This window comes from Spea bombifrons, chromosome 7 (genome assembly GCF_027358695.1).
Source record: "Spea bombifrons isolate aSpeBom1 chromosome 7, aSpeBom1.2.pri, whole genome shotgun sequence".
NCBI lineage: Eukaryota > Metazoa > Chordata > Amphibia > Anura > Pelobatidae > Spea > Spea bombifrons.
Window position 1 is genome coordinate 1,293,714 of NC_071093.1, and position 26,208 is coordinate 1,319,921.

General features: G+C 49.1%; 2 protein-coding genes across 3 annotated transcripts; one reads left to right on the top strand and one right to left on the bottom strand.

Moving 5' to 3' along the window:
* The first annotated feature begins 1,111 nt into the window (after nucleotides 1–1,111).
* LOC128501797 (rab9 effector protein with kelch motifs-like) lies at nucleotides 1,112–7,106 on the top strand. 2 transcript variants are annotated; one of them, XM_053471414.1, is made up of 8 exons: nucleotides 1,112–1,429; nucleotides 3,609–3,817; nucleotides 4,073–4,152; nucleotides 4,491–4,569; nucleotides 4,899–4,939; nucleotides 5,336–5,456; nucleotides 5,609–5,795; nucleotides 6,398–7,106. In XM_053471414.1, exons 1-8 carry the CDS (start codon nucleotides 1,356–1,358, stop codon nucleotides 6,993–6,995), a joined length of 1,389 nt encoding a protein of 462 aa, XP_053327389.1. In that variant the 5' UTR covers nucleotides 1,112–1,355; the 3' UTR covers nucleotides 6,996–7,106. The 2 variants fall into 2 exon arrangements, with proteins under 2 accessions (XP_053327389.1, XP_053327390.1); XM_053471415.1 differs by having other exon boundaries at nucleotides 1,398–1,702.
* A 2,357-nt stretch (nucleotides 7,107–9,463) lies between these two features.
* Nucleotides 9,464–25,598, bottom strand: EPB41L5 (erythrocyte membrane protein band 4.1 like 5). The gene is made up of 25 exons (XM_053471168.1): nucleotides 25,550–25,598; nucleotides 22,822–23,008; nucleotides 20,534–20,638; nucleotides 19,859–19,901; nucleotides 19,631–19,709; nucleotides 19,356–19,400; nucleotides 19,014–19,066; nucleotides 18,545–18,665; nucleotides 18,170–18,257; nucleotides 17,861–17,949; nucleotides 17,491–17,560; nucleotides 17,205–17,374; nucleotides 16,820–16,935; nucleotides 16,077–16,104; nucleotides 15,824–15,866; nucleotides 15,261–15,376; nucleotides 12,372–12,538; nucleotides 12,001–12,099; nucleotides 11,753–11,865; nucleotides 11,536–11,597; nucleotides 11,345–11,446; nucleotides 10,841–10,928; nucleotides 10,285–10,464; nucleotides 10,101–10,204; nucleotides 9,464–9,776 (listed from the first exon to the last, which is right to left on the bottom strand). The coding sequence occupies exons 2-25, from the start codon at nucleotides 22,999–23,001 to the stop codon at nucleotides 9,719–9,721; spliced, it is 2,319 nt and encodes a 772-aa protein (XP_053327143.1). The 5' UTR covers nucleotides 23,002–23,008; nucleotides 25,550–25,598; the 3' UTR covers nucleotides 9,464–9,718.
* Nucleotides 25,599–26,208: the final 610 nt, after the last annotated feature.

The following is a 26,208-nucleotide window of genomic DNA, read 5'->3' on the forward strand; positions in this document are numbered from 1 at the left end:
AAAAGGTTTTTTTCTTGAAAAGTCCTAATAATATAATGACATTTCTGGGGCTACAGCGACCCCTAGTGTACACTCACTGCATTGCGGTCAGCTGAGCCCCAAAATCTCACTCAAGAAGGGAAAAGTTTAATAGCGGAAAATATTTGTTTCACATAAAATGAAATTTTCAATTCGTAATCTGAGAATATCGCGAAGAGGACCTGGAACCCGACCCCCTCCTGGAGACCCCCATCCGAGGGCTTAGAGCGCCGTCTGGAACAAAGTGTCGTCCACAGAGTATTCAGCCGGCGGCCAGTAAACGAGTAGATCAGGGCCCAGAGAATCTCACATTGTGGACAGAATAGAAATTTGGATCAATTCAGGGAAATTTTTGAATCAAATCAAACTCAGAATTAAATCAGTAAATAAATGCATGAAAAAAACAGCAAAAATGATTACAGAATGCAGGAATTTCATTTCTTTCTTTCCATGGTTGCTTTTTTTTCCTCTATTCTCATTCTATCTTCTCTCGCTTCGCGCTTTTTTATGTTTTCTTTTCTCTCGTTTCCTCTCCTCCCCACCTTCTCTTTTTTTGTCCTGCTCTCCTCTCACTTTTCCTTCTTCACCCATCCCTACTTTGTCTCCTCTCCCTTTCTTTATTCTCTCCTCTCCCTTTCTTTATTCTCTCCCTTTCATTACTTTCTCCTTTCTTGCGCTGTTGTCTCTCCTGTCTCCTTTAACTGTTTTCTTTTTCTATTAAACCATTTTAGCAGTCACTGGTGAAGCCGTACGCCGGGCAGAGATGGTTCCGCAGACGTCGGAAGCTTTGAATCAGCCGCATGAAAGCGAATCGAGAACAAATCTAAGTGAAGATTTTTATCATTTTAGAACTTAAGATTTTATCCAAATAAAATGTTTACTATACTGTATATATAAATAAAATATATGTAAATAATCAGGTTAATATTTTCTATTTATGGCTGACATTACTCTGGAAAGTCATATATTAATTAAAAATGATTATATTATAAACAATTATCTTTATTATAAAAGCGTTAGACTGTGAAATGAATTAATTCATTTTTATTAATAAATATTGTTGGTATTAATCTGGGGTATTTGGACGCCCTGAGAGGAATTTGCCCTTAACAAACATGGCCGTCGAAGGCTTGCAACCTGTAAAAACATCTTTGACCCGATGCTCATCCCGGTGAAATCCCATTGGTTGCCCGGAGCAAGATTACTTGTGATTGGCTGCTGAAGCAGGGGCGCTCTCTCTCAGTAACCGTTAGGTGTCTCTCTGTCCGTGTTACCGTAAATACACCAGAGACTGCGTACATAGCGCCTGTGGGCCGGCCCGCTGAGTGGGCTGACTGATGTATGCGCGTCTGGTAGGGGTTGTCGGTATCCGTCTGCTGGAGGAATCCGCTGCTCGGCCACTCCGCGAACTGTGAGTGAATCGCGATATTGTGGCGATATGCCGCGTGAGGGCGATATAGTGTTGCGTGGGTGGGGTGTTATATCGCAGTGTCACAGCTTGTTGGCGATATTTGGGGCTAACAGGAAATTTTAGTGCTATATTGCTGTGTCACGTTCGGGTCACTGTATCGCATGTACTAAGGTGCGATCAGAGAGGGAGCTTTCTCGCCAGATCCTGCTGCCGGCACTGACACGAGATATGTCGCACCTTAGTGCATTCCTCCACCCCAGTGACACCAATGGGGTAAGTGACTAAATATTACCTCAGAGGGCAATCTTTCTTATACCCCCTCTGCTGTTTTGATGTTTTTTCCAGTTTTGTAAAATATTTTATACGTAAATCATAAATATTTCATGTTTTTCTATATTTCCGCACGTAGTCCAGCCCTGTAGCTGCGGCGATTACACCCTCCGTTGCTGTGGCGATTACACCCTCTGTTGCTGTGGCGATTACACCCTCCGTTGCTGCGGCGATTACACCCTCCGTTGCTGCGGTTTCGGTTGTTTTTTCGGGTATTTTTCTTGTTTCCTCGAGTTCTCAGTTTTGGTTGTTAAGGAGATTTCTGGACGCGGCGACAGAACTTATTCCCTTCCTGCTCGCTGATAACGAGATCCCCGGCCGTGTCCAGAACTCACCCCACCAATGGGATCGAGGTGGTGCGTGGCGGCCCTCTGGACGTCTCACCCACTTCCTGTAACTCTCTGCCCCATCCCGGTGTTGGTTGGCAGCGTTCTCGGTGATACCCCCGGCACTCGCCGCACGGACCCCTCGATGTCACTCAGCGCGTTGACCCGACTCTTGGCCGTTAAAACGGATCCACTGTAATGGCGCAGCCACCGGAATTCTGACACCGGCAGCCTCAGCCGTTATCTTCCATTAAACAAAACACTTGGCAGATCTTCTTGCTGCGGAAACCGGCGGCTGCTGACAGAACAGGAAGCGGCCCTCGGGCCCCCGGCGTGCGGCCCTTTAAATGTCCCTTTAATCCTCTGGACAAGAAACGGACAAAACCTTCCGTTCCGGGAGTCGTTGTCCCCCCCCGATACATGAATTATTCGGCCGCTTTGGGTATCTTTCCCCGTTTCTAGATGATTCTTTAAAAAATATTAATGAACCTTCATTTTGCCCCTCGGCGGGCGCCGTGCCCGGCATGCAGACTGCTCCCAGTGGTCTCCGCGCCGGACGCTGCCCTGTCTAATAGTATAGAGTATCCTGGGAAGTATATTTTGGACGCGCTGCAGTGATGACATCATTCTGATGATGTCATCCAGTTCTCATACATTATTACCCTTATCTCCTGTATCATTAACGCGCAGCTTCCAGATATTAATGCCCCGCTGGTCCAATTCCCTGCTGTGTTCCGTATTCAGGAATCCAAATCCCATCATCCCCCGGCGGCTCTCAGGATGGATGTGCTGCGGACGGGCAGCTTGTACTGTAAGCCGTGCCGGAGGTTGGTTCCGGGGGTGCGGATCGGTGGCGGTTCTGGGGCGAGGTGCGTCCGTTTGTCTGTCTTTGACATTTCGTGCATCTTGTTTATGATTCGGGTCATAAAAATTCCCCGCGAGCCGCTGCAGCTTCCCGCTGGTCCCGTGATTCGCATTCCTCAGAAAAGCAAGAAATCTGATTTCCTCGCAAGGCCGGGAGCAGAAACTTTTAGGGGGCGCCTGAAGATGAGGGTATCGGGGGTCACCCCCCCACGCAGCCCCCGGCTAGATATTTGGCTCGTTGTTATAGAGAAGCGCCGCGTTCAGGTGTTTTATGAAGACGCCGTGAGGCAGAAGCTGCAGCGCGCCCCGGACACCCGTGACCTTGTATTATCGCCAAATGTAAACTCTGCTTATCTCTCGTATTACCTGCTTATCTGCTTTTGGAAGTGACAATAAACGTCTCATATTTCCTTCATACTGATGACATCATCAGCCTCGTGATGTTAAATTCCTTTTACGGGGCTGACAATGGATCAGATCTTTCTTGAGATCTCTGTAATGTTGAGCCGACAGTCGCCGTGGTGATATGGGAACCGGTTCTGGGCCTCTTTATTCTGTGTTTTAAACGCTGCAGTTAAAGGGTTAATCGGTGAGATCTCAGTCTGTGCCGGGATTGGCCGGTCTTCTGGGTAAATCTAGACGTTTGTTTGACTTCTCAGGACTGAATATGGCGCCACGGTGGGACTGAAGCACAAACCCCCGGAGATGGGGCAGGAGAGCGGGGAGTATGTATTGGAGCCGCTGGCGCCCGGCGACGACGCACCGTGTGACCGCTTCAAACACGCCTGCGCCTCGTATGACGGCTACGTGTACATCCACGGCGGGCGGCACAACGGCATGCTGGGGGACCTGTGGAGATACAGCGTAGGTGAGGCTCTCCTTTTCACAAATACTTTATTATTTAGTAATAATAATGCTGGAAATTACCCCAAACGCGGCTGTATATTACCCCCCCAGGTCGCACCAGTTTAGGTGACGCCGAGACCCCTTTATTTCACAGCCACGGACCAAAAATTGGTTGTAATTTGGCGTTTTTCTCCCGTATTAAATGAATAGAAGCAAACCGTGGTTCTTCGCCCGCTTTTAAGGATTTAACTTTTTCCTCCTTTTTTCTTTGTTTCAGCTCTCGGACGCTGGGAAGAATTACCGGGTTCCCCGGGAGCGCCAGATAAATTAGAGGGTCACTCCATGGTGGCGCATGATGTGAGTGAGTCGTTATTACATCATCACGGGGGGGGGAATCATGAAATTCAGTTACAAACCCCTAAAAAAAAAAACACTTTTGGAGGCAGTTTTCTCGCCCGGTAGCTCGGGGGCAGGCTGTTAGTGCGTTTTATTATTATTGTTACATTTCATGGACATCGTTCAGCGCCTGACAGCTCAGGACCCGGGTTGCCGCGGTGACCAACAAATATCTGAGCCGTGGATTGTAGCGCCTTAGAGATGGGATTCTTACCCAAACATTCGGATACATTTTTATACAGTTTTTTTTCTGGATGTATAAAATATACTCAGAAATTGAGTGTTTTCTAATCCATCAGGGCGTCCTCTATGTGTTTGGGGGTCTTATGGACTCAGGATCGAACTGTGAGACCACCCCGCTCTGGAAGTACGCCATCGGTAAGAAGCAGTCATCTTGTTTTTATTTGGGGATCTAGATTAGGATTAATGCGTAAAAGCGAAACGCGTGGGAAGGAGGGGGCAGGGTGTGGAGGGGAGCTGTCCATATGCGGCCCCCTTGTTAAAAGCTGCCAGCGGATACCCCGGGTCTGGAATCTCGATTCCACGTTTCCTCTTCTGAGAAGCAAATAAATCTGCGTAATGTATAGAAACGAACATAAAATCTTAATTAATGTTTAATACAAAGCGTCGCCCCCCCCCGGCGGCTCGGAGTCCTGGGATTGATCACAGACGTCCTGATGGGATCCGCTCTTTTCTCCTCTTTGCAGGTCCCAGAAAGTGGTTTTCCGGACGATCTCCGGAGGGGAAGGTGAATACAAACATTTATTTTGTGACTTCTCTGTTTGCTCTGCTGGAATTTATTTATCAAGCGGTGGCTTTAGAGCGTCGCAAAGATTAACCCTTTGATGTGTTGCTCGTAAGGTAAGGAATTTCTCAGGGCAGATATGGGCAAGTGTCAGTGCCAACCCCCCCCCGCAGGGCAACCAAGTCTGCCCCGGCCCAGGTCCGCCACTGCCAAGGGATTCGTATATTTAACTCCTTTATTGCCAAAAGGTGGGTTTAAAAGAGCTGGTTAAGATTTTAAATCCCTTGTTATAAGGTAGCCATTTTTGTTGCCCCCTCCTGCTGTCTGAAATAATCCGTGGGGACTCTGATTATTTAAATGTTAGGTTTGGGCTCCCCTCACAGGGTTTGTGTTTTGCAGGAGAAAAAGCCACGGAACCGGAAGGGCCACAGCGCCGTCGTGTACCAGTCGTCCATGTACGTCTACGGCGGATACTTTGATATCAGCGGAGTGGTGGATGAATTCTGGGGGTTTTATTTCGGTAAATCTCACCTGGGTATCTGCTGGTCGAGTGAAAGGTCTTTGAATGGAATCGCGCAGGAGCGCTCCAGTCCATTTTACTCGGAATCCGGCGCGTTTCACTCAATGGAGTTAGTTATGTTCTGAGCATCGTATGCCTTCATCTCTCTTCAGATGCAGAGAAATGGGCCGAGCTGAGTCCCACCACCCGTGGTCTTGGCCCCGGGCCCCGGCACGGCCACTCCTGTGTTACTCACAATTCTGCCATGTACCTGTTTGGGGGACTGAAGCAGATGACCGAACAGAACGACTTCTGGAGGTTTGATTTCCGGAGACACAACTGGTCCAGCATCAAAACCAGGCAAGTCCAGCGCGATCGTCCTGCTAGGGACCGGAAGATCCAGACCCCAGGTTAGGCCGCGGCATCGAGGAGTTCGAGCCCCTCGCTCCCCTTCTTTTTCGGTTACAGATTTCTGGAGCTGCTCCGTAAATTAACCAAAATTATTTCCGATATGCAGGAGAAGAAGTGTATACGAGTACGAAAAAGTAGAGTTTCTTTTAAATGTATATATATATATTTAAATGTAGCATTTTATTTAAATTATATTTTTAATCCCCTTAATGGTGATGGGTGGGGGAGGGGCAAAGATGCCCCTAAGGAGCATTACTTACACTTTAACCTCCCTGTGAACATCTCCCAGTTATCATGAGATGGAGGAAAGTAGGGGTGATAACATGACATATACCCTTTATTATACCAGTTATTTAACTACCACACATGGGGTGGGGGAATAGGTGGGTGATCTTTGGTCCCCACTTAAATGGGGGTAATGGGGCCCCCGTTTTCATATCTTTTTCTTTAAATCTTGTGGGAGGTTGTGAGTTATAGACGAGGACATGAGAGTTCACGCTAACTTGCATACCCTCACCTGTAACTATCGTTGGATGTCATTTTTTCCTTAGTTCTGGGCCTCCTAAACTGGTGGGACATTCATCCGTCACCCACGAGGGCTGCATGTGGATAATCGGGGGAGGGTTACCCTATCGCAGTCCGGCCGGCAACCTCTGGAAATACCATTTCAACTCTCGGACGTGGAAGAAAGTATCGCCAGGGAAGGAGAACAGTCTCCACGCCAAAATGTATCACTCAGCAGTGGGAGTGGGCCCTCAATCTCAGCCAGGACTTTGTGATGGGGCGTCGAGACACACAGCGGACATAAGACCATTTTCAGATAAATCTTACTTTTTTCACACAAAGAGCACCAATAAAGTGGCGAATATTCCCGCAGGAGACGTAATAGAACTGGAAACCATGAAGAAGTTCCCAGCGAGCCCCGTTTTCTGCGCCTGCCCGTTCTCGGGGAGCGAGCACTCAGACGAGCAGCGCTTACTCTCAAACTGCGAGAACGAGGCGTTTACGGGGGAGACGGAGGAGAAGGGAGAGGATTTGCCCCTCGTGAGGGCGCCGGGCGAAGACGATCAGAATATCTGCTTAATCTTTGGTGGAAAACCCCTGGCGTCGGGTTGCGGGATCTCTGTCTGGCGCCTTAAACTCGGTTAGCGCGGTGAGACGGCCTTCGGCGAGAGGAAAAATCCCGCGGTTGTTTTACCTTTCGGTTTTACTGGATTCTCAACTTTTCGGTGCTACAGAGAATAGGAGTTTATAATCGCTGCCGCGCATGCACTGTGAGCTGGAAAAATGTTTTGGAGCTATTTGGGCTAAAAGCCACGGACCATTTTACCTCAATCCGCCGGCCCGTGGGGCAAAAAACACCTGCATCACTTTATGACTTAGTACCCCTCGTCCAATCAGCTTCTGCCAAAGAGAACGGCCCGAGGGATCCTGCGACAGATTCAGGACGGCTGCGGGGGATCGGCAGCAGATAAATATCATATACACAACGTTCAAAAGTTTGGGGTCACCTAGAAACTTCCCGGTTTCTGAAAGAAAAGCACATTTTGTCCATTAAAATAACATGAAATGGATGAGAAATCCAGCACAGACGGGGTTAATGCTGTAAATGACTATTGTAGCTGGAAACGGCTGATTTTTAATGGAATCTCTTCAGATGCGCACAGCGGCCATTAGTTACATTAAACAAAATATTTTTTATACTTATATATTATTTTATATACTATATATCTATAGATCGTATCTAATAACGGCCCCGGGACTCCAACCGGCGAATTCCCTACAAGATCAAGAAGAAAAAGGTTCTGGACGGGAGATTCCGTGGCTGCGGATCACTTTCTTAATCTTTATAAAACATTCAGAGCGATTTGAATAACGGAATCATCCTTTTGGCTTAAGAAGAGGCAGCTGCAGGCCGGTTCCTCTGCCTATTCCCAGCTGTTCAACTTGTTATATACATTACAGTGGATAATTGGAACAGCCTCCCAGCAGAAGTGGTAGATGGTAATACATTTGAAACGACGCAGAAAGAAGCCGAAACGCGTCCCGCATTTTATTAGAGCGAAGAAACAAAAATATTTCAGTTTCATTATTTTTATTTTTTTCTAGAGCAGCTTTAGAGAAAACAAAGAACTTATGTCCCTTTTCCCAAAACATGTATTTATTATGAATAACGTGTATTCGATGCGTCGTCTTTTACAGATTACGGAATAAATCGCTATTTGCAGACATCGCTTTTCTGAAATGAACAATAATCCCAGTAGGAAGCCCAGTGGCCCCCACAGGAGCCGGGCCCTTTGAACACAAGGGGGGGGGTGGCTTTAATGGCCCCAGTTTCCCCCTCAGTCAGATGGATGTGAAGATAATAAATGAATGCAGGTTATTATTATTTTTTCTTTTTACGTGCCAGCGAGCAAAAAATAAATTTTTCTTTTTTCAGGGATGAAATTTTTCAGTAACTTAATAAAAGTAGAATAATTCTAATATTTCCAGCGGTAATAAAACACAGAGACTCACAAAATGCGTTATTTATGAAATCTACAAGAATCACAGAATCCAGAAACAGTCACTTTTGGGGTCTCTAAGAAAACGCTACATTCGGGCCGGAACCCGCATAAAACGGCAGTGAAAACCAGTGCGCTCAGTAAAAATAAATTACATTTTTCTTCTACAGGAAAGTTTTTCGTACGAAAATACTAAAAATACTGGAATTAGTGTTAAAAAACGTTACTAAAATATATTCATATTTAATGAGAAATTGTGCAGTTTGCTGAAACCGTACCGATACCGAGGTTAAAAATATCGAAACCGGCTTAAAAGGGGAAGAAAAAATAAACCCGCGATTATATTACACACAGTATTACATACAATGGATGCCCCGTGGGCTGCGTCCCCCACTCGGGTTTTGAACCAAAATGTTTTTTGTTTGTTTTTTTGTTAAAATCCAACCCCCGGACCCCCTTATCTTCCCCGCCTCAGTTCTTGGACGTCTTCACAGAACAGTCAGCAGCGTATTGGGGGGGAGGGGGCACACCCCAAAAAGCCAACATGCTTAGCAACCCAATAAAAGTCACAACATCCTCATTTCAGATAAATTCAGTGATTTAAGCCCCAAAATAACGTAAAACCTCCTGAACTCAAACCCAACCTCCGGTCTCCCCGTCTCAGTAATCCTCAGACTTCATTCACGCGCCTAAAACTTCTCTCTGACCGACTCCTCTGAAGCTTTGAGACCCAAACGGCCGGTTCTGGGCCAGGGGCTTCAGGAAAAATATTCCGCTGTGACGCCCCAGCCCCCCCGCTCGCTGAAAAACTCCCAAACAGCCCAAATGAAGACACTCTAGACCCAGAACCGAGCCGGGGGCGCCTGTGACACCAACCGCCGGTAACAAACCCCAAACTCATTCAGTCAGGTCGGCAACGGGTTTGCTGCGTCCGGCCAAACGAGCCACAAAAACTAATTAAAAAAAAAAAAAAAACATTCGCGGAGAGGATTTTGGGTCTCAATTCACCTTCATACCGGGGAGGAGGGAATAAAAACCCAAACCGGCTTCAGAAATGTCCCGTCCAGTTAAGGGAGGGGGGGGATTGATGCTGTTGGGAGATGCCGGTTAAGGCAAATCCGTACCTAAGGAATCATCAGAAAAAGCCTTTTTGGGGTAAAAAATTAAAATGGAATGTTTTTCAGTGTGGTCCCGCTCAACAATCACATTTTGGAAGGTTAGCAGAAAAAAACTCCAGTGTATAAAAAAAAAACAAAGTCTCCTAAAACCAGAGGTCCGAGGGTCCCGAGAATAGCGATCAGACTCTCCCCGGAGTCTCACGTGAGGACAGCGGGGGTCTTGGAGGCTCCCTTAGGTTCCCGGTGAGGCTCAGAGCTCCGTCGTGAGCAGACATTTCAGCCTCGGGGGTTCTTCACAGATCACGGTGCTTTAAAAGAGAAGAGAGACTGTGTAAAAGGATAAGAAGAACAGCCTCCCAGCAGAGGTGGTAGAGGGTAATACAGTGAGGGTATTAAACATGCATGGGATAGACATACGGCTCCTGAATCTAAGACGAGACCAACGACTGATTAAGGTTTGAGTTGTTACAGCAAGAGAAACGGGCGACTAGACGGGGGCCACCGGGGGCCAATCTGCCAGCAGGTTCTGTTTCTATGAACTAAATGTTTATTTTTAACGTGGATCGCGTGGCTCTCCTCAGCTGTGGCCCCCGAGTTGCTTTCTGTTCTGAGTATTAATGCCCCCCGCTCACCTTCCGTTGCCCACCGGGGTTTCCAGAGAAGGGAGGGTCTCGCCAACGGCGCTCGAAATCTTCACAGCGTCTCCAGCCAGATGGCCGACCGACGGCTTGGTCGTCTGTAGAGGCAAAGAACACGAATCATCCACCCTGTGCTCTGCTCACACCACCCAGCAGAGGTGGTACGAGGGACACTTACCGGTATAATCCACCTCGGTGTGACGGTTGAGTAGGAAGGCGGCTGCGCGGGGGGGAAGGATATCTCAGGCGGCGGTTTGGAGACCCGGCAGCATTCCTCGTCATCTGGAGGTTTGTCCGTGAGGTCGATGAGGTTTTCGGTGAGAGAAGCCAGGAGGCCGTCCAGGTCGTCGACCGCACTCTGCAAAAATTATAATAAAAATGTCTAAGGAATCGTTAGGAGGAAACACATCGCCACGGCAACAATCCGTACGGGACTCTGGATGGCAGCAAATCTAAATATTTTCACTGTACGGAATAGGACATTCTGATTGGTTGTTGGGGAGATGCGTTTGCCGGAGACGGTCACCGCGGATAAACGGCGCGTTCCTCGACTGATAAAATCTAACTGCTGTGTAATCAGGAATGGGGGATGTTTTAAGAGGAGCGCCTGCGATATCCGCCGGGGGCCCCCCCAATATCTGCTGTGAACTTCCCCCAAACGCTCCGATCATTCTGCTAAACGCCAAACCGACCCGAAAACCAATTAAATGCCAACAAAAAGCAAGAAAAGCCACCTTAACACCGAGAGCCTCTTCACGGGAAACGGACGGAATCACCGGGTGATCAGTCCGGGAAACAACAACCTCCTCAGCGAGAACGTTCCTGAAACGAGAGAATTTCACAGAAATGTCAGATGTGATTTATCTATACATTATACAGGGGCCGGTCACTGATTTATCTATACATTATACAGGGGCTGGTCACTGATTTATCTATACATTATACAGGGGGCCGGTCGCTGATTTATCTATACATTATACAGGGGCCGGTCGCTGATTTATCTATACATTATACAGGGGGCCGGTCACTGATTTATCTATACATTATACAGGGGGCTGGTCACTGATTTATCTATACATTATACAGGGGCCAGTCACTGATTAAACTATACATTATACAGGGGGGCGGCTTGCTGAGCTGTGAGGGGTGTACTGGCCCCCGTGGCATGGGGCAGATATATTGGGATTTCTCTCTCTGGGATAAGGAAATATTTCTTATAATCGCGACAGGAAACCTACACGAGGAAGCAGCTCCGCGCGGCGACCGGAGACGAGGTCAGGTCCGGACACTCCGGGGTTAATTGCGTTAAGGAACCGTTATTGATTTTTGCCGTCAGATTCCTAGATGGCGAGAAGAAAATAAATAAATAAAATCGGTATTTCTTTATCTTTAAGGAGAGGGAAGGGGGGGGGCGGCGAGACTCCGATACCTGAGCGCAGGATCCTCCGCAGCGAGACTTCTCTCCCCCGTCACCAAATCCTCCCTCAGCATCTGTAAGAAAAACATCTCGCGTCACCAGAAGTTACATCACGCAACGGGGGGGGGGGTTCACATCACGCAACCAGGTGCAAAAGCCGCATTTACAGGGCCGTTAACCCTCCCGTGGCCCAGATCTGTGGCGCTGAAGCGGTTAATCGCGGCGTTACCTGCTTCCCGGCTTCCAGCTGCGCTTTCAGGATGTTGCTCTTTATATCCGCAGAGACCCGAGAAGCGTCCATCGCGTTATTCAGACATTTCTCCGGCAGCTTCGCCGAGTCCTCCGGGGAGAAGAAAAAAAACAAAACATGAAACGTTTTCACCAAAAAAAAACAAAACATTTAAAACAGAAAATTCCTGCCAAAAAAATCTCATCGTGACCGGAGCGGCCGGCGCGTGAAAGAGTTAACTGGAAGTACCTGCTTGTTCACGTTGACGTTCTTATTGGTCCACACCGGGCAGGCAGCGGCGCAATCGGCTTCCAGATTCTTCAGTTTCGCAGTGATGTCATCAAACGCTAAAAAGGAAAAAAGGTAAGTAAGAGCCGCCGCGTAATTTCATTTGAGCCACTCTCATCACCCTGATCCAGCTCTGACTTTTAGGAGCGAGACGGCCGCATCGGAGCTTCACGGACAGGCGTAGAAACCGGAACGACTGAGCATTGTGGATGCATGGAAGAGCTTTCCAGCAGAAGAGTTAGAGAGTAATCCGGCGAGGGGATTTAAACACACGGGACAGGCATTTGGCTGGGAATACGTGTATAAGGGGGTGATTTGGTTTTATTAGCACCTGACGCGGGGTCCATTTGTTCCGGCGAAGCCTCTGCAGTCTCCTCCAGGCCGGGGTTGGATAATCCCAGGCCGGCGGTGTCCAAGACGGAAGCCGGGAGCGTCGGGGCGAGGACGTCGTCGAGGCCGCTCTCCAGCAGGTCTTTGCTGTCAAATAATCCCACGAAGCTGCGGAGCGAATAAAAGCGTGAGCCGCGGGGGCAGAGCCGCGAGGGAGACGCTGCGCTTAGCGTTTACAGCCCTTAGAGGCAGCGCTCTGCGTCCACTACATAATTAAATATTAACTGCGGGGCATTTAATAATTGTGTATCTGCCGCAGGCCCGAGCTCCTGCCTCTTGTGTTTTATTATTTTACGGTTTGACCTGAAGTCACGTGATCCAGACGGTGCCGTGTTACACGTGAAATACACAGGAACACGTGACACGGTGATAAAACCCCCCCGGAAAGGGCAGGAACCGGAATGAAGATTGGAAATGCCCCAAATGAGCGCAGAAAGGGGTTAAAACCACAAGTGAGGTTCTGGCTTCCACCATAGCTGGAAGTCGCCCCATCCAGATCCCAAAGAAGGGAATAAACTCCGATATTAACAGGAAGTCACTTACCGAACGCACCGGATCCTCCGGCAAACGGCTCGCCACAGGCTTTTATTAAGAAGGATTTAAACTTTTTAGGAGGAGGTCACACGAGTCTCCTGTACATTTAAACATTTTAATAAACAAGCAATAGATACAGCGTGACGCGGCCGTCCTACAGACTGAAAAATCCAGGAAGCGGCAGAACCGACAGAAATACCCCAGCCCCCCCCGGGCGATTATTTTGCCTCCAAATTAGCGTCTCCGCTCGCCCCGGCTCTCCGGCCGATTTGGGTCAGGAAACAAAGAAAATATGAGAAATGATCCAGAAGACGGACAGGAACCCAGCGACAGATTCTAGAAAATCTAGAAAACTTTAATACACTCTATGATGTCATAAAAATACTTCCTCCCGGAATCGTTCCACTTCTAAAAATACCAAAAATCTCTGCTTTTATTCGGCGCGGAAGTCAGAATTTGGGGTTTAAATGAAGTTTCTGGAATGAAGGGGGAGGGGGAACCATTAACCCCGTACTGGCTTTAAATGGCAGGAAACGTCTGCGTTCCCTTTTAACCCAAATGTGGCCTCTATTGGCGGAGGCGGCGGCCCCCCTCGGCCCCGAGCAGCATCTCCGATATCCGAGAGATAAAGTTCTGCCGGCAGTCAATCCATTACGCGTCTGGATCACAGGTCGGTCATGGTGACCCCGGGGGGCAGTTTCCGCATCCCCAGGGGTCTCCCGGGGTCCGAGGAAGAAGATGCCGATTTCCAGCCGCTGTTCCTGCAGGGAGTCGGTACGGAGGACATGAAAAGAAAAGAGAACGGTCGGTCTGGAGAGTCTTCCGGAACATTCCGAGCCTCCAAAAGCCAAGGCGGGAAGGACGATAAATCAACACGGCCCAAAAATCACTTCTCTGACCCCAAAAAAGGGTTAAGAGGAGCTTTTTGATTAAAAAATGAAAAGCAGAATCAGTTTTAGGTGGAAATCCGGTGGAAAGACCGCCGCGCTCTACCGTCTGCCGCGCACTTTATTAATTTTGGTGCAAGAAGGGAATTTGGACCCAAAAGTTACATTAAATCCCCTCCTGCGGCATTAAATAAAGTCGGCGTTGGGTATCGAGGGCAGTTTTTCCCGTTTTCCGGGAGAATTTACGTCATTCGAGAAGCAGCGAGGAGCGGAAATCACCGGCGGCGGCCGATCCGAAGACCCAAGAAATCCAGAAGCCGCGGCTGATCAGAGAGAAGATTCCGGAGCAAATCAGGGACCCCAGAACCACGAGAAGTGAAGCAACGAAAGACCCAGACGGCGTGCGGGGGTCGCGAGGATTCGCGGGGGCGATCCGGATCCGGGGCCAACATGCGCAGAGCCGGAGAAAGAGGATCAGAGAATAAAGCATCTGCCGTTCCCATCACCCAAAAGCACCAATAAGCAAAATCACCCAAATCAGCAAAATCACCCAAATCAGCAAAATCACCTCGCAGGGAAGAGGGTCTGATTGCAGAGCTTTGATTTCACAGTAAAGCAGCAAAGCGCAAACAGAAGAAATCCCCCCAAATACAGAAATCCCCCCCAAAAAAACACGATCTACAGAAATCCCCCCCAAAAAACCACGATCTACAGAAATCCCGTTCACTTAGAAACGTGTCGCCCGCAGGAGCGGCTCGCGCAGGACTAGCAATTTTTTTTCTCTGATTGCTGAGATCTGCCGACGTTTATCGTCTAAACAGCAACATCTCGGGGATTCTTCAACTAAAATTTACCATTTTTAGCCTCAGTGACTGAAATTCTGTCATTATTTACATGGAGGAGGCGGATAATCCGATTCTCCCGAGACTCGTCCCTCTCGCATATATATAAATAATATAATAAATATAATATAAACCTATAAATAATATATATATATAATATAAATCTATAAATAATATAATAAATAATATATATAATATAAATAATATAATAAATATAATATATAAAAATATAAATCTATAAATAATATAATATAAACCTAAATAATATAATAAATATAATATAAATCTATAAATAATATATATAATATAAATCTATAAATAATATAATAAGTATAATATAAATCTATAAATAATATAATATATATAATATAAATAATATAATAAATATAATATATATAATATAAACCTAAATAATATAATAAATATAATATAAAATATAAATAATATATATATATATAATATAAATCTATAAATAATAAATATATATAATATAAATCTATAAATATTATAAATAATAAATATATATAAATCAGTCGTGAAGCCGTTATAAGAGATTGCCGGACAAACCATTTCTTGTCTCCTTGGCCGGCTCCGGGGCTCTTGGGCAGGTTTTCGATTTCCACGAGGACGGGTCCAGACGGTAAACTATTAACCACGGGAACCGACGGCCGCGCCGGCCAAACCTGCGGAGATAACAGAAGCCGGTGACGCCGACGGCTCGGCTCTCGGTCGTAATCGCAGTCGGACTTTGCAGCGGAAACGCTTTACCCCTCGGAACGCCGGCCGCAATAATTCTGTCTCTTTAGGGAATTATTTCCAGGGGCCGCAGCGGTCGGTTATCGGGTGGAAGCGAGGCTCACGGCAACCCGGAGAACCACCGGCAACCCGGAGAACCGCCGGCAACCCGGAGAACCGCCGGCAACCCGGAGAACCGCCGACATCTTTACAAACCCTTATATTCCCTGCAGCTTATCGGAGGCTTTTAACACATCGGAATATTCCAAGACACATTAGAAACAGTTATAAAGCCGAAGGGAAAACTAATACCCCTCAGCGCCCCTTAATACCCCTCAGTGCCCCTTGATACCCCTCAGCGCCCCTTAATAACCCTCAGCGCCGCCGTATCCTACCTGCTGAGAGCCGTTGGTCTGGGCGGCCGGATGGTTCTGGACGCTGCATAAAGGAAAAAAAGATGGAAAAAGAGGAACATTGAAATAGTTTGGCAGCGCCGGGTACACTGACGGCATCCGGCGTCACCTCGTTTAACCCCCAAACGCCCAACAACCCGCCATTCTACTCACTGGCAGAAGCTAAAGAGGCTTTCAGTGACATTAAAAGAAAAGCAAAGAAAGCCCCCCCGGGGGACGAGTTTTGTGAACTTACTGCATTGCTTCCAACTTCGTCGGCATCCCTGTCAGGGAAAAAGAGGGAGAATTCTAAACTGGCAAAAAAAGTGACTTCATGCAGTAAAAGCGGGCGAGCGGGAGATAATCCGGACCCGGGCGAGAAATTATATATATATATATATAACCGGGCGAGAAATAATATAGATATATATAACCGGGCGAGAAATCATATAGATATATATATAACCGGCGAGAAATCATATAGATATATATAACCAGGCGAGAAATCATATAGATATATATAACCGGACGAGAAAACATATAGATATATATAACCGGACGAGAAATCATATAGATATATATAACCGGACGAGAAAACATATAGATATATATAACCAGGCGAGAAATCATATAGATATATATATAACCGGGCAAGACATCATAGATATATATAACCGGGCGAGAAATCATATAGATATATATAACCGGACGAGAAAACATATAGATATATATATAACCGGGCGAGAAATCATATAGATATATATAACCAGGCGAGAAATCATATAGATATATATAACCGGGCAAGACATCATAGATATATATAACTGGGCGAGAAAACATATAGATATATATAACCGGACGAGAAAACATATAGATATATATATAACCGGGCGAGAAATCATATAGATATATATAACCAGGCGAGAAATCATATAGATATATATAACCGGGCGAGAAATCATATAGATATATAACCGGCGAGCCGCTTCCATCAGTATTTTGGGGTACCTCTCATCTGCAGGGTCCTCCTGGAGTAGCGTTTGCTGGGCCGGCGCTCGAAGGACGACGATCGCCGCGGTTTACTGGACTTTGTCGTCTGATATTCAGTTTTTCCGCTAAACCAAGAAAAAAAAAAAAAATGGAAAGTGAGAAATAAATACATTTAATGATTAACTCTGCGTGAACCACAAAAGGGGTCAAACTGCTGCGGAGCGGCCCCCGGCTGAACATTACGGGACGATAAAGTTTAATGGATTAAAAAAACTAAATTCATCTAATTCTATATCATAATTTCAACAAAATCAAATCCCCGCCAGCCCGAGAAGCGTGAAAGAGATCCTCCGTACGGCGGTCCGTCCCGCGGCCCCCCGATCAGATCGATTACCTGTATCTGAAGCGAGACCCGAGCCGTATGAATCCAGAGCGACTGGCGCCCTTCTGGACCGGACCCCGCAGGCGGAAGAAGGCATGGTGCTCGACGGCGCATTTCCACAGGTGTTTGCAGGCCTTGGGGTGATCCATCTTAAAGACGAAGGTGTGTTCCTGCTCCTTCCCCTACAGAGAGAGACGGATCAGGGGCCGCGCAGGCACAGTAGAGGCAGCGTACGCACGGATCAGGGGCCGCGCAGGCACAGCAGAGGCAGCGTCCGCACCATGCCCCCCCGGCTCACCTGCTCGTCGTCCTCCACGACCACCAGCGTTAATTTGCTCTTCTTAAAATCCAGTCTGGTTATTTTGGGCCTGAAAAGTAAAACGGTAAATAAAATACTTTGCAGTTTGGCAGAGCCCGTCCACGGGGGCCGCTTCCAAATAACGTTCAGGAAATCCTTTAAGCGTATGCTGGGGGGGGGCAGCGTGTACAGACCACCCGCTGGGCTGCCCCCTAGTGGCTGCTATAAATGGCACGGAGCTGGTGGCTGCACACAAAACACAAATCGCTTCCAGAAAAGCCTGAATGAAGCTCAAGGTAGTCTGTGGACCCAAGAGCTAACACTTTGGCCCCCGCAGTCAGAGCTCAGAATGATTCATACGGATCCTCACCAGAAAAACAGTCCGATTTTGGTGTCGCCTTCAAAAACCAGGACGCCGGTCGGGGTCAGACCGAGCTGGTAATCGTTCCCATCGCGAGCCTGTCGGAAGCAGAGAGAGTGTAAGCTCCTGGGAGCGAGGCCCTCCTCTCCTATTAGATCTTAACATCAGTTACTGTAATTGTCAGTCCTAACGGATTCTAACGGGCCCGCAGTCCGGGTTTTTTTTTACGTTACTTAAAATGCCGTAAGAATTCACCGTGAAAGCTCCGGTTTAAGGGCGAATGCCGGCAGCTAAGGGGTTAATGACGGCGTCTCTCACCTTCACCACGTGCATGTCCACGCCGTACATCTCCAGCCACTTGGCTTTGTTCAGATAATTGGTTTCCGCTTCGCCGGGAGTCTGTCCCCTGGAGAGAAAAGGCAAGGATAGAACCCGCCGGCGGATCGCCTCCCTTCTACTCAGCCATCTCTGCTGGGAGGCTGTTCCACTTACCCACCACCATCTCAGTAAAGAAACTCCCTTCCTTTCCATCTCAGCCTCTGACTCTCTAGTGTTAGATTCTGATCTCTTGCTGTAACTTTTCTCCTCCTTTGAAATAAATTCCCTCCCGTCCTTTATTTTATTAAACTCTCCCGTCCCCTTCCTCCACCTGCCACCAATGCCCCTCGCGATACCCCATAGAAGTTCAGACACCTGAATTCCTTCCACTTCTGGAACGCGGCCAGCTCCAGATCCTCCGTCTGCGTCGGCACAAAGCGGAACTCCGACACCAGCCCCGGCTCGTGCTCCGACGGGTCGAAGTCGCCCAGCTCCCCTGAAACAAACGCAGGAAAGGGTTAAACGACGCCGGGGGGGGGGGGGGCGTAATGTTTACGAACAGAAGGAGTTAATCCAGGGAGAAGTTCCTCCTCCTGTCTATCGAGACGCAGCTAAACCGGCTTAACTCCCACCTCGTTTCAATACAATCTCCTTATCGGAGCGGCCGGCGTGTGGGGAGCATGTCCCGGGAGGGGGTCCTGGGGGGCGCATGCAGGATATTTAAGGTTTTTTCAACTTGGAAGAGAGTTTTGAGGTCCAAAAAACTTTTTAAACGTCACATTTTTTTTTTCTACGATGGCCGTTTAGCTAATAATGCCCGTTAATGGCCGCCGTCTCGTCTCACCTTGCAGGATATAAGCCGCCAGCTGCACCGCCGTGTCGAACGGGCACTCCAGCCTTAAACGGAAACGGAAAGATTTCATTCAGCGCCGAGTGACCCGCCGACTCCGTGCGCGATTAACCCCGAACACCCCAGCGTGCCGCGTGCGATTAACCCCTGAACCCCCCCTGTATAAAGGTGTTACTATAGAGAAAGAACATACTGAGCCAAGCCCCATCATGCACAGCCAACCAAACAATGTATGACGAGCCTGCGAGAGCCCAGAGAATTATGGGAAGCGATGCGCTGCAGGGGGGTGCGCTGCGCCGTTGGGGGGGGGTGCGCCTCCATCGCAGCGCCACTTACTTCCCGCTCAGGAGGTCCTGCTTCAGCTGCTGAACAAACAGGTACCTGGAACAGAAGAGGCGCGTCAGACGTGGAGGATCGCGCATGTTCTACACGTAAAGCGGATTTAATGCCCTTCCGTTCCTGCACATCCCAACAACGTTCTTTGCTGCTTCTGCTGGGAGGATGTTCCCGATATACACTACCCTTTCCCCAGCAGTAACTGGAGGGTTTGGGCTTTCCTCCGAGTAAATGGGAAGCAGAAGCCCCCAGAGAGGGATGCCGCGCATGCTCACCGGGTCAGCTCTTCCCGAAGGTTGTTTGGCTCCGAGGAGTAGAATTTGACGCGGAGGTGCAGACAGTACGGGGGTCCGACTGCAGCGAGCGGGGAGAGAGCGGGAAGAAACACAGAGATAGATTTCTAGACGCGTCTTCGGAACGAAACATACAAAGCATCAGCGACTGGGGGCCGAGGAAACATTTTATCCCCCCCCCAGGGCCAGCGCAGCCCCCGACACACTTACTTTTCACTTGTTTTTTGATGCTCTTGGTGTTATCCAGCCAGTGCTAAAAAATACAGAAATACAAATTATTTAGGACAAAAAATACAAATTCAGCATAAAATTTATGATCAAATCCTCCGATTACACCGGAAACCTCGCCTCGTTACCCGTCCCTTTAAACCCCCCGCGAGGCTCCGTCTAAAGCAGACAGCGATCTGACAGAGCCGCAGAACCGAGCACCAGACCGGCGCCTCGGACCGGCAGGATTCGCTGCGGTTATAATATATATAATGAATGATGGCCGCCTTCCTCTTCTCTGGGTACTCGGGGGATTTCTGAGGGCAGCGCTCGGTACTGCAGCGTGCGGTGCATGTCTCTGGTACACGCAGGGTTAAGGAGGTCACGGAGGTCCCGGGGTGGGATCCGTGCCTCTCGGTGTCTGTCTCGGGGCGGCTCGGCCTCCAGGCGAGGAATGCGGAGGAGATGAAAGAAAACAGACTCCGAGATGAAGGAAAACACGGCTCAGCTTCACCCCCCCCCACCTCCGCCAAGTGCCCTCTGCTGCCGGGGAGAGGCAGAACCCGGGAACCCACGGGCCGCCGGGGAGAGGCAGAACCCGGGAACCCACGGGCCACCGGGAAATAATATTCTCTGCTGGGATGCGGCTCAGACGCCGGTGGGAAATCCACTACTTACAGGCACTTGGGCCGAATCCATGAACTGCAGGCCGAAGTAATCCTTCTCGATCAGGTCCAGATGGTACATAATCTGATCAAACAGCTCCTGGCCTTTGGCTTTTTTCTGCAAGAAATCAGGACAGGTTAACGAAATTCTGATCTCATATTAAATTATTGTTTTCATTTCTACGGCAACAGCCTATCAGCGCATGCTTTTGTATCACATGACGATTACACGTTCCCGGCAGAAACTGTGGACGTTTAAAAAGTACCAAGTAACGTTACCGCTGGCACCTTCCAATCAGAACATCCCTGAAATCACGGCCCCCCACGGCCCCTTATCTCCGGGGGGGGGGTTGGGGTGCTGCCTCCTGAGCAAGTTAATTGGGGTCACAGAGATACGGGGGGGGGGAATCGGGAGAGACTCACCTGAGAAGAGCCCACGTGGGGCAAAAACAACCTCACATTCTGTTCTAGACTCGCAGCACTTCTAACAGTCCCTGCATTCAAGGGGTCCAACAGAACCAGAACCGATGGAGGAACCGGTACGTTGGGTAAAGAGGGCTCGGCTCAGAAGCTTACAATCTAGATGAAGATTATATATATGGCGCCATATTTTAGGTCCTTTATAAGTAGTATTTGGGGGGGGGCACAAATCACGAGAAACAGACGGAAATCGCTGATGTTGGAATTCAGCAGCCGGATCGGAGATCTTTTATATATTTTTTTATAGATCGCCCCCCCCCCCCCGTAACTGGAGACGGACTCGTTTCTGCTCTTTTTGGCTCCTCTGAAAAGCCCTTTTGTTGCACTAATGAGCCCAGAAACAGATTGTTCTGCGGGAGGCAGAGGCTGCGCCGGAGGAATTCCTCCCCGTCCAACGCAAATCACCAACATAAATATTTACTCTGTCCTGAGGGCCGGAGAGGAGGGAGGTCTCAGCGGTCTGTTACACGTTTAATCTCCGTATGCCATACGCCCCCCGAACCGGTGAATATTCCTCATAATCAGAGCCGTCCAAACCGAGCCTATCGCAACTAAAATGCTACAAAGTATCAAAAACGGTCATTTCTTTTTGCTTTTTTGTGTTTTTAATACAAAAACCGTCACCAAGTCCTCGGGATAAAAATCGATTTAAATTGGGAGAGAAGAAGGAGATCGGAATAGAAGACCCCAGAATAAATCGTATGCATTACAGCGAATTAGTAACAAAGACAGAATTACAGTATTTGGAGAGACGCGTTTATACAGAGCTTTAGCCAGTGCTAGCTGTGAGAAGGGGTAGGTAAGTGGAAAAGCCTCCCAGCAGAAGTGGTAGAGGGTACTACAGTGATTCCGGGAGGTATCGGGGGCCGGATTTATATCCCGGGAGGTATCGGGGGCCGGATTTATATCCCAGGAGGTATCGAGGGCCGCGGCTCGATATTTACCTTTTCTCACCTGCGACTCTATAAAGCTGCGAATTCCTCGCATTCCTCGGCTCGTCGCTTTCACTCACTTCTCATATCAGTTTCCACTCCAGAAACAAAAAAAATCGGGGTCTGGCTCTCGACGTACCCGGACGCGGGGGGGCCCTCGACGCGCTAAAAACCGGGAATGCGATCTCCGAGAAGAACTACGAGTCTAATTGGCTAAAAGGAACTAAACAACTTCTGAACTAAAATTGCCAATCAAAACAGGAATTTGAGGCACAGACGCCCCTCGCGGCCCCTCAAACCCCCGCTGCCCCCCCCCAATCTTCCATCAAAGCGGCCGGTTTATTGCGGGGGTCCGACACAAAGCAATCACAGCAATGTGTTATCAGGTGTGTGTGTGTGTGGGGGGGCTTTTGTTTTAATTGCCCTGCACCTCCCCCACACTCAGCTCTCATCCCACGGTGGGAGCTCCGCAGGTGCTTCTGTAATCTGTCTGCCGGGTGATGCGCGGGCAGGTGCTCTGCCGTAAAGCGAGGAAAGACGGCAATCAGCGGCCCAAACACGGCACCGAATATTTGCGGGACGTTTTATATGCGTTGGGGTGTTATATTCCGTGTATATAACGGGTCGGTATCTAAAGACAGATTACCGCGCGCCGCACACACACGGGGTTAATGAACCGGGCTTTATCCACTAAGGTACGGGCATTAACCCCGTCACCGCTGGGAGCAGAGTCAGCAGCTACAGAACACAAAGTTACATTACGGGGAGACGGGGGAATCCACAGCCAATCAGCAGCGAGAGATATTGGGCCGTGGAGGAGGTATTCCGCTGCAGCTTCTCCTAAAGCTTTAGTGAATAAGGCGCTGCCGGTAATACGGGTAACACTCACCGGCAGATCCACGCTGACATCACTCCCATCCAGCAGAGACACTCGGCAGGTGATGACAGACTTGGCGTCCCCGGCGGCCGGGATGTGTGTCGGCGCCCTCTGGGCTTCACGCAGGCGCTCCTTCTCCGCATACCGGCGCATCGACCGGCGCCCCAACGTGCGCCGGAAAAAACTCAGCATCTTCGGGCTGCAAAGAGAAGAGAACGGTGACAACGAGTGAGACTCACCGGGCTGCAGTCACCCGCAAACCATCAGTAATCATTTAAAAAGTAATAAATTCAAATAAATTACGAGAAAAACGTCCATTAACAACCAACCGGCCAACAGCCGGCAACGCCGAAGAATGTCGTTACAATGTAATTAACCCACATTCGCTAATAACGGATCCAACGCGGTTATCCCAGAATTCCCAGAATGCCTCTCACCCCGCGAGGAACGGGTAAAAGCGTCAGCGGAGACCGGAACAGAACGGCACAAACCGGTTTCACCAAATCGAGCAACTTAATTAAAAAAAAAAAAAAAAAAAAAAAAAATGAGATTTGTGTCTGAACACGAAGAATTTCACAACTTCTTTTACGGCAACTAAATGGCAGGCGGAGCAGATTTGGGGAAAATTTCCTCGTTTAGTTAAACGCCACAAATACCGGAATTGACATTTTTCGGACGCGGATAAAGATCACATTCTGGGCCCAAAATAAACATTGATGCGGAAATTTAAATGAATAAGAAGAATTTTAATAAATTAATAAATTCCTGCCCGACTAAATAACTTACGTTTTTTAAAATATTTTATACAAAAATCATATTTTTTGGGGGGGAAAAGTAAAGTAATCGCGTCCGTGCCTCCGAGTCGAAGCATTAGTAGCGTTTTTTGTAAACGCCCCATTTCCGGCTGATTAATATCGCGTCGACACCTCAGCCAAGCGAGCGATTAATGCCCGAACCGTGCGAGGGACAGAAAGCAGGTCGCAGATAACGCCCGGGGGTCTTCCATTTAAAGAAAGAATCCGGAAGATAAAAGAAAGACATAAAGATAAAGGGGTCCGACGCATTCTACAGGAGGGGGGGCTTATTTAACCCTTTCACTCCCACAGAGACAAGAGGCACCGGAACTGCGAGGCGCGGCTTTGGGGTAAAAAGTGTATAATTCCTATTATTATTTTTATTTCTGTAGCGCATGGGGGTCCCGCAGAGGAGCCGGGTAACCAGCCGTGGGGGCCGGGGGGCCGTATTTCATTTCTTATGACACGATTAGTTTCTAATTGCTCTTTATTCATTGCGTTACCCGTCTGCGCCGGGCACACGGACCCCGTACCCGGCTTCTGGGGCACTTCAGGGGCCAGAAGGCAAAAAGCCCCCACCTACGGTGCAGATTCTCAGCCTCACAAGCTGCCCCAGGCGGGGGGGGGGTTACGTCTGGAACGATCCCTGAGCGCAGTAGTTTTATTACTCTGTGCCGGTCGGCTGAACATCATGGGAGTTGCACCCCCCCCAGCCACGGGACGCACGTTTTTCACTGGTACCGGCTGGAAACCGGATCCGTTCAGCGGCCGAGGCGGTGATCCGGAAAATCCAAAGAAAAACAGAAACTGGAGAAATACCAAGCCCCCAAAAATGGGGGGTGACAGTCGGGGCAGGGGGGTCATCCCCAAACCCATTTGTTTGTCCTTTTTAATTAAACTTTTTTGACACATTTTTGGACTGTGATGTCACCGGACGGCGCAAAAAGGTTTTCGTTTTGATTTCTGATTCTATTCAGCAGAAGAAACCGAAACGAAGAATTTACCAACGAAATTCACTAAACCCACCCAAAAATATTCACAAGAAAAACGGTCACTAAAGCGTCAGAGCCCCCCGGCTATCAACCGAGAACCGGCCGGCGCGCTAAGACGCGAGTAACGGGGAGGCCGCAGGTCAGAGGGGAAGGAGTAACGTTCAGAGACCGCAAACAGCCTCCGGCTCACGATCTGCCCCGATACCCCCCAGCGGGACCATCAGGGTGACATCCAGCGGCCCCTCGGCCCCCAATATCCGCCTCCTGCCCCTTACTTACAACTTCAAATAAATTAACAATTTCAATTAATTGAGACGGAGATCAAAAAACATTTTTTAAGAGAGGAAGCCTCAGCCCCCGGGGGCCACTCACTGACACACTCACCCCCAGCCAGGGGGGCCACTCACTCACCTCCAGCCGGGAGGGGGGACACTCACTCACTCAAACACACTCACCCCCAGCCGGGCGGGGGGCCACTCACTGACACACTCACCCCCAGCCGGGCGGGGGGCCACTCACTGACACACTCACCCCCAGCCGGGCGGGGGGCCACTCACTGACACACTCACCCCCAGCCGGGAGGGGGGACACTCATTGACACACTCACCCCCAGGCGGGAGGGAGGCACTCACTGACACACTCACCCCCAGACGGGAGGGAGGCACTCACTGACACACTCACCCCCAGACGAGAGGGGGGCCACTCACTGACACACTCACCCCGAGCCAGGGGGGCCACTCACTCACACACTCACCTCCAGCCAGGGGGGCCACTCACTCACACACTCACCCCCAGGCGGGAGGGGGGACACTCACTGACACACACACACTCACCCCCACCCCCACCCCCACCGGGACGTAGGCACTCACTGACACACTCCCACACGGCACAGAGGCCGGGGAGTCACTCTCATACTCTCAGCCAGCCCGTAGGATGGGAGTTATTCGCACTCACCTCACTCCGGTCTCTCCCGTTCTCCTCTCTCTCTGGCTCCTCCCTCTCCCCGCCTAGGAAATGACGTCAGAGTCGAGGATTTAAAGCGGTAACTCGATAAGAAGGGGAGCGGGTCGGGCTCACAGAGCACCCTGTGGACCCGAACCAAAGAGCTGACACTCACCACAAACGGCCATGTCATAGATTGTTAGCTCTTCAACACAGGGGGTTATTCAGGGCTGAGGGGATTTTATTATATAAATTGAAAACTACAACTCCCATTATCCCCAGCTAGCATTTCTATATCACATGACCCAGATACTCACCTTAAGTGATCCCCTGATGCCCCTCTCACCTCCCTGATGCCCCTCTTTTCTAGGAGGCCGGAATGTTTGCTGGGTATGAGGGGATCGCAGGGTTCTACAGCCCTAAAAGCCCCGATAATGTGTATAGAAACAGCAGGAAACGGCTTTATAAATTATACGGGGTAAATTAACCCCATTATTCTTCCTCTAAATGCCCCACCCATTTACACAAATACCCCGCCCCAACCAAGCCTCTAACTACCCCCCCCCCTTTTGGCCACTTGAAATGTTGGGATATGTCTTTGTACAGTTGCCAACTATTCTATGTTGGGGACTGCAGCCTTTTCAGCAGATCGGTGTGATAGGAGTGGGAGA

Excerpts from the sequence above, each read along its gene's own strand:
- LOC128501797 (XM_053471414.1), top strand. The coding sequence starts at position 1,356 with ATGTATGCGCGTCTGGTAGGGGTTGTCGGTATCCGTCTGCTGGAGGAA. Across the intron at positions 4,940-5,335 it reads GACGATCTCCGGAGGGGAAG|GAGAAAAAGCCACGGAACCG; the intron begins GTGAATACAAAC and ends TGTGTTTTGCAG. Across the intron at positions 5,457-5,608 it reads ATTCTGGGGGTTTTATTTCG|ATGCAGAGAAATGGGCCGAG; the intron begins GTAAATCTCACC and ends ATCTCTCTTCAG.
- EPB41L5 (XM_053471168.1), bottom strand. The coding sequence starts at position 23,001 with ATGCTGAGTTTTTTCCGGCGCACGTTGGGGCGCCGGTCGATGCGCCGG. Across the intron at positions 15,867-16,076 it reads ACGAAGTTGGAAGCAATGCA|CGTCCAGAACCATCCGGCCG; the intron begins GTAAGTTCACAA and ends TCCTTTATGCAG. Across the intron at positions 11,598-11,752 it reads AGCTGGAAGCCGGGAAGCAG|ATGCTGAGGGAGGATTTGGT; the intron begins GTAACGCCGCGA and ends TTTTTCTTACAG.